General features: G+C 34.0%; 1 protein-coding gene across 2 annotated transcripts in view; it reads left to right on the forward strand.

The window, feature by feature from the left end:
* LOC141554700 (endoplasmic reticulum lectin 1-like) overlaps window positions 1–7,038 on the forward strand; it is a 38,489-nt gene extending 31,451 nt beyond the window's left edge. For both annotated transcript variants that reach the window (XM_074286910.1, XM_074286909.1), the window contains one exon: window positions 6,665–7,038. In XM_074286910.1, coding sequence (XP_074143011.1) covers window positions 6,665–6,736 — 72 coding nt within the window. In that variant the 3' untranslated portion in view covers window positions 6,737–7,038. The remainder of the gene's footprint in view (window positions 1–6,664) is intronic.
* Window positions 7,039–7,775: the final 737 nt, after the last annotated feature.

Genomic DNA, 7,775 nt, shown 5'->3' on the forward strand with positions numbered 1-7,775 from the left:
CATATAAGTAGAAAGCCCTTCTGAAATTACTTTACTTTAAGTTACCTTTCTTTGAAAAGAAACTAGGGGAAGGGAGAAAGAGAGATGGAGGGTAATCCCTATTCTCAAGAAGTAAACATTACATCAGTAAACATTCAAGTACCACAGTATATTCACTTTTGAAGATTAAAAATAAATAAATAAATAAATAAAGGCTAACAACATTCCCTGTCCTTTTGGAGGAGATAACAAGCAAAATAATATATACAAACATGTTATATGTTGAATGAAAATAATTAACAAAAGGAAGGTATAAAAATGAGGGATTGAGAATCTTCCTATAAAAGATGGAATTTTGGTTCAGATTTGAAGTCAGGGAAGCCAAAAGTGGGGAGATAAGGAGGGAGAGAATTCCAAACATGAGGAACAGCCAATGAACATGCCAGGAGCTGAGAGAGAGATGTCTTGTTCATGGAACCCAGGGGGGTCAGTCACTGGATCAGAGAATATATGGTGGAGAGTCAGATGTAAAAAGTCTGGAAAGAAGGAGTGGGCTGGGTTATAAAAGGCTTTAAATGCCAAACAGAGCATTTTGTATGATTCTGGAGGTAATAAAGAGCCACTGGAATTTATTAAATGGAGGATAGCATGGTCAGATCTCTGCTTTAGCACCTTAGTGGCTAAATGCAAAATAGATTGGAATGGGAAGAGACTTGAGGCAGCAGACCCACCACCAGGCTATTAATAGTCCATTGTTTTTTCCCTTTTGCAGAATATTTTTTTTAATTGGATGAAACCAAATATGTAGGAATACAAATGAAAAACAATTATGCTAAACTACAGTTCTATTTTTAAAAAGAAAATAGACCCCCTTTAAAAAGAAAATAGGAACCCATGATCTAAAGAAGTGATTTGATTCCATTAACCTATCAGGTCCTGTGCTTTGATTGACTGGGGCAGTAATTGTGCTATTGTGTTACTGCCTCTCACCATAACTCTCACTTGGGAACAATAGGATATAATTCAAGGTAGTGCAGATAAAATTAGGAATTCAGTATGGGGCCATGGCTCAGAGAGAAGTAAATATATCACACTGGTGTGCACATATTCTCTCTCAGTCTCTTTCTCTCTGTGTCTCTCTATTTCACTGACTTCTTTGTCTCTTTTTAAAAAATCTCTAATAAAAGTTTTTTTTATTTTTCAAAATACATGCAAAGGTAGCTTTCAATATTCACGCTTGCAAAATCTTGTGTTTCATATCTTTCTCCTTTCTTCCCCCTCACATAGACAGCAGATAATCCAATATATGTTAAACACGTGCAGTTCTTATATACATATTTCCACAATTATCATCCTGCACAAGAAAAATCAGATTCAAAAAATAATAATAATAATAAGGGGAAAAAAACAACAATAACAATAAAGGTGAAAAAACTATATTGTGATCCACACTCACTCCCCACAGTTCTCTCTCTTTCTGGGTGCAGATGACTCTCTTCATCACAAGTCTATGGGAACTGGCCTGAATTACCTCATTGTTGAAAAGAGCCAAGTCCATCAGAGTTGATCATCACATAATCTCATTGTTGCTGTGTACAATATTCTTTTGGTTCTACTCACTTCACTTAGCATCAGTTCCTGTAAGTCTCTCTAGGGCTCTCTGAAATCACTCTGCTGATCATTTCTTATAAAACAATAATATTCCATAGCATTCATATGCTATAACTTATTCAGCCATTCTCCAACTGATAGTCATCCACGCAGTTTCCAGTTCCTTGCCACAGGTATAAGTTATTAAAAGCTTGCACCAAAGTGGTAAACGTGTTAGAGGGGGAAAGGACATATATAGGAAAGATGTTATAAACATGGATTCAATAGACAGTTTGTTAATTACACTTATAATTCTCCTTCATAGCAGAAAGAGCTGGGCAAACTTTGTACCTTTGAACACCTGCAGTAGAAAAGATAATCATTTTCTTGCCCATTTGTCCCCTTGACATCTAAGAATTCCCTTATTTTCCTTATTGAGAATAAGAAATAAAAATAGAAAAGTATTTTACGTTATCCCCTCAATAACCTTAAGAGGTATATTGACTTTTCTACATAATTAGAAAACCAAACCAATAAATATCTAAGTTCATTTACTATCAAATCCATGTTTAGAATTCATAGTATATGTTTCTTCTACTCTTGAATTTCATAATTTTATGCTTATAAAAATAAGGAGCTACTTTTTCAAAAGGCCTTTTAACTCTTTAAATTAATATTAACTGTGGCATTAGATTCATGAAAGAGCATGGTGTAATTTTTTTTAACCATCCTTATAAATAAGAATTTATCATCCTAAAGCTGGGTTTTCCCTGACAGGTAAACTGAGATTATTATCTAGACAATTCAGACCAAAGCCTCTTTAGTCTGTTTTTACGTCAATTATCTATATTGTTATTTTGTCATAGTTTTTAATATTCATTGCAGGTAAAGACCTGGCCTCTAGCTCCTTTAGCTATCCATACCTCTATTTCCTGCTCCAGAGAGTTGACTTTTATTCCTCTCATATCTGAATATATTCACGTTAGGATGTCATTTATGATAGAACAAACCAAAGATCACCTAAGGATTTTTAGCAAAATGGCATGTCAAAGTTGAGACTGCCAAGTTACCCAAGAAGGGTTATATACCACCTCAGGTTAGAAAGTTGGTAAATCTATTATTGTTTTACTGATCTTTATCTTCAAGATTTATTTTTGAAGCTAAAGCTAAAAATTAAAACCTAAACAAGACACAAACTTTAGGCATTTTAAAAATACTTCTCCAATGAGTTTTGACAAATTCAAAAGAAACAATCTGAAATGGAAATATGAAGAAAGGATATAAATCTGAATTATTAAGTAGCATAAGTTTTATAAACTATAGCTCAATTGGAGGAAAAAATTTATATCACCAGATGTTTTACAGAAGAGTGAACTAACCAAAAAAAAGAAAAAGATTTGGAGGAAAAAAATTCCAAAAAAAGGAACAAAAGACATTTTGAAAATGTAAAATTAGATAAACAGATTAAACTAATAAAGCAGTGAGATTTAAGACTGAAAACTATTTGATATATTGATTGTAAAGAGAAAAAGAATTTATCAAACTCAAAATTATCAAAATGAAAAGTAGCAGTATGCACCAAGAGAAGTAATTTTCAAAAAAAAAAAAATCTTATATGAAATGGATGAGTATCTACAAAATCATGGCAATGATTTGGTAGTAAGCCAATTAGTGAACTCTCATAGGCCTCCAAACTCCAGATCCTCATTTGCAAATACTTCTGGCAAACATTTAGTTTAGTTTTGTTTTTTTAATAATAGTTTATTTTCCTCCTTTTTGCATGTTAAAACAATGTTTTTAACATTTGAGGGGTTTATTAAGTTTTGAGTTATTAATTCTGTTCTTCCTTTCTTCCTTCCCTTCTCTTCTCCCTGAGAAGGTAAGAATCCAATATAGGTTATACATGTGCAGTCATGTAAAATATTTTCATATTAGTCATTTTGTACAAAAAGACTTAACAAAAACAAAAAAAGAAAGATTGCATGCTTTAATCTGTATTCAGATGATACAGTTCTTTCTCTGGAATCAGACAGCAGGCTCACCTTTAGTTCTTTAGAATTGTCTTATATCGTATTGCCAAAAGCAGCTAAGTCTGTCATATTTGATTATTACACAGTATTGTTGTTGCTATGCACAATGTTCTCCCGGTTCTGTTCACTTTATTTTGCATCAGTCAATTCATGTAAATCTTTCCAGATTTTTCTGAAGTCATCCTGCTTGTCATGCACAAGAACATTCTACAACAATCATATACCAGAGCTTGATCAGATGTTCCCCAAAATTAATGGTATCTTCTTGATTTCCATATCTTACTGGCAAACATCTAAAAAAGACAAATAGTCTTTCTGTATAATTTTTTCCCCCCAAGGCACAATTGGGGTTAAGCTACTTGCCCAGAGTTACACAGCTAGGAAGTATTAAGTGTCTGAGGCCAGATTTGAACTCAGGTCCTCCTGACTTCAGAGCAGATGCTCTATATTCACTGTGCCACCTAGCTGCCCCTATAATTTATTTTTGAATATGGACAAAGAAGGCACTCTGAGACTCATCTTTGTATGGTCCTCATTCCCAAATCTGGGAAGAATAAAGCAGAGAGAGAACTATAGAGTAGTAGTTAACTCTAGTGAATGGGGTGGGGGTGGCTATACTTAAATTACATTTTAAGAATTAATACAATACAAAAATGATTAAAAATTAGGAAAACAATTAGCATAAAATAATATTAATAACAATTTTAACAGTAGATTAAATTAGTCAGCTAGCATTTGTTAAACACCTGTTATGAGCCAGGCATTGTGCTAAGTGCCAGCAAAAGCAAATCCAGTCAGTCTCTGCTATCAAGGAACTCTCGGTCTAATAGAGGAAATGATGGACAAAGAGCTTCATGCAAAAAAGATAAAATGGGGAGGAAGGAGGAGATGTGGAGTTAGTCTCAGAGGGAAGGCAGTGATATTAAGTAGGGAAAAGATGTTTATAGAACATTTCAACTAAAATGTAAAGGAATACAGGCAAGTCAGGCAGCGGAGATAAGGAAGGGAAACTGTCCAGGTGTTAAAGACAGCCAGTGAAAACCCTTGGAGTTGGGAGATGGAGTCTTTGCATAAGGAGTGGAACAAGGAGGCTGGCACCTCAAAGAATGAGGACAGGAAGAGAGGGGAAATAAGGCGTGAAACTGGAAAAGTAGGAAAGTGCCAGGCAGCATAGAATTTGCAAAGCTAATAAATGACTTTATAATTTGAACCTGGACAAAATAGGGAGCCACTGAAGTTGACTGAATAAGAGAAGAATATGGTCAGGACTTTGGAACGATTAATTTGACAGCTGAGTGGAGGATGGCCTGGAGTGAGAAAAGGTCTGATACATAGAGATGGAGCATATATTAGAGATGCTACAAAGGTAGAAACAACAAGGCTATAATGGATATGACAAATAAGAGTGAGGAATCAAGGATGACACCTAACTTTCAAGCTAGTTCTGTGATTGTGGGTGAGTCACTAACCTCTCTCAGCCTCAGTTGCTTCATTTATGAAATGGAGATTCTACTACCATCTGCCTTACAACCTTATAAGGCTTAAATGAGATTAAAATCTTAAAATCCTTTATGAATGTTAGCAATTATTATCTTATACTGTTCATCTCAGTAAATCTATATGGATAAATTAACAGAAAATTAAAAGAGAATGGAAGGTTATTTTACCTCCCACAACTGTGTAGATGAGAGGACAGTATTATAAAAGATGAAATGACTGGTTTTATTTTATTTTTTACTTTTTTGAGGCCTGGGGTTAAGTGACTTGCCCAGGGTCACACAGCTAGGAAGTGATAAGTGTCTGAGACCAGATTTGAACTTGGGTCCTCCTGAATTCAGGGCTGGTGCTCTATCCACTGTGCCACCTAGCTGCCCCCTGATTTTATTTTTTATAAAAAAAACTTTTGTTCAAATAAAAATAATGGCAGATAGAATAAATTTGATAAGTGTCTGATAACCAAAATCTACAGAAATTTAACAGCAATCTCTTAAGATTAGAACCATGTTCCAATAAACAAATGGTCAGAGGTAAAAATGAAATGCAAAACATCAACAGTCATTTACAGCAGTGTTTAATATCACTAACTATCATACAAATGCAAATCACCTGGAACCCACTGGCTACTATGATACTTTTAAGTTCACTATTGGAAGTGATGAAAGAAAACAGGCACAATAATTCATTGTTGATGGTGGTTTGCTTTAACTAGTTGGAAAGCATTTAGTCAGTGTTTATTTGAGATATTGTGCTAAGCTTTGGGTTTAAAAAAAGAAGCAAGAACAGCCCCTGCTCTCTAGGAGCTCTTAACTATCTTGGAATACAATTTTAAAATTGTAAATAAAAGAATGAATAAGTGAGCATTTATTAGTTACTTGATATGTGCTTGGAACTGTGGTTAAGTGCTAGTAGTAGAAATGTAGAAAAGAGACAATATTAGCCCTCAAGGTATTTGAATTCTAATCAAGCAAGATTACACCTTGTGGAGAGGTTATCTGAGAAGGAAAGCTTTTGCTTGTTGTTTTTTCTTATGGAAGTGTTGGCAGGATCCCCTATAATAGCAAACAGCTGGTGAAATAAACTGCAATTGCTGATAACCTTTGAACTAGTAGTGACACTATTAGGTTCATACCCCTAGGAGATTATTGATAAGAAAAGTCCTATTAAGAGAAAAATATGCAGAGTAGTACTATTTGTAAAAGCAAAACATGGAAATAAATCATGCTTGCAAATTGAGGAATATCTGAACAAATTATGGTATATGACTACTTTGGAATGTTGTATGATCTTAGATATTCATCTTTTAACAACCAGAACTATTTAAAGTTGCATATACTATCATTTTCAACTTTTTTGTGTTATTTAATTGTTTAAGGGTAAAATTCATTGGGAATCAACTGAAGATTGTATGATATCTTGAAACAAATTTTAATAATTGTAAAAGAGCATTAGTAATATTAAAAAAAATTTTACTGAATTGTTGAACCAGACCAGTGAAACAGAAATTATTTCCATCCCTTTGTCTTAAAGAGCATATTAATTAAAAATACTTTATTTTTGTTCTTTAGGTAGAATCTCCAGTAATCTGTAAAATTTTGGATACAGCTGATGAAAATGGACTCCTTTCTATCCCCAGTTAAAAGATCTGTGAAGCCAAAAGAATGAAGAGCACTAACGCCCACCTGTATTTCTACTTTCCATGGCCAATGACCTCATTAGAGTTCTCAGCCAATGGAGCTTGACAGAAGGACTGTTTGGGGACTCTTTAAACCACTTTGTGAATATATATGTGTATATAAGAGGTTATTGATAAACTTTTAAAGCAGACAGTTTTGTCTTACTCATTTCATTTGTGTGTGAATTAGAAATTTTGTAATATAAGTGTTTTTTTCCCTCTCTGAGGTAATAGGTTTCGAAAATAAATCTTACCCAGGAAAGTTAACCAAGTGTCATAACCTTTGCTCCAAGCAAGTTTTTAAACTGCTTAATCAAGGTGATTTTATTGATGCCTGCTCTGGTTACATAAGTGAACACGGTGACTAAAGATATCTTTACCTCCTTTGATCATCTTCAAGAAATATTGATTTGCAAAATTTGGTCATTGCCTTCTATGACCAATTATTGCTTATTTTTAAGGTGTGTATTAGTGTGATTGGTTCTCCCCTTCAAAGTACATGTTCTAATATAAATCATACACTTTCAAGGATTCTGTTGTATTTCCTATTGTTTTAATCTAAATGTACTTTATTCTGACTTTCTTGTACTCGATGATTAAAACCTGTATATTATCTGGTCGAGGGACCATAAATGTAACACCAGAAGGGATTTCAGACACCTAGTCCAAGCCCGTTGTTTTAGACTTAAGACTTAAGGTCTAAGGAGGTGGAGTAATTTGTGGAAGGCCACAAAAGTAGGACATAACACAGGCAAGATTTGAACCTAGTCCTTCTCCAGGGCCACTGCACTTTTATTTCTAAATAAAATGTTTGCAATCAGCAAAAATCATGTAGTTAGTGCTAAATTATTCAGAACTGAGATTCCCATTGCTTTGCTTCTGTGTTCACAAGTTTCATGTCTTAGATGTGTTACTTTTAATATCTGTGTCAGAAATAAGAGTGGGAAAAAAAAGTGATAGGAAATTCATTTATTTTCCTACTTTACTCAGTTCTTTTCAAAGGG

This window comes from Sminthopsis crassicaudata, chromosome 2, assembly GCF_048593235.1.
Source record: "Sminthopsis crassicaudata isolate SCR6 chromosome 2, ASM4859323v1, whole genome shotgun sequence".
NCBI lineage: Eukaryota > Metazoa > Chordata > Mammalia > Dasyuromorphia > Dasyuridae > Sminthopsis > Sminthopsis crassicaudata.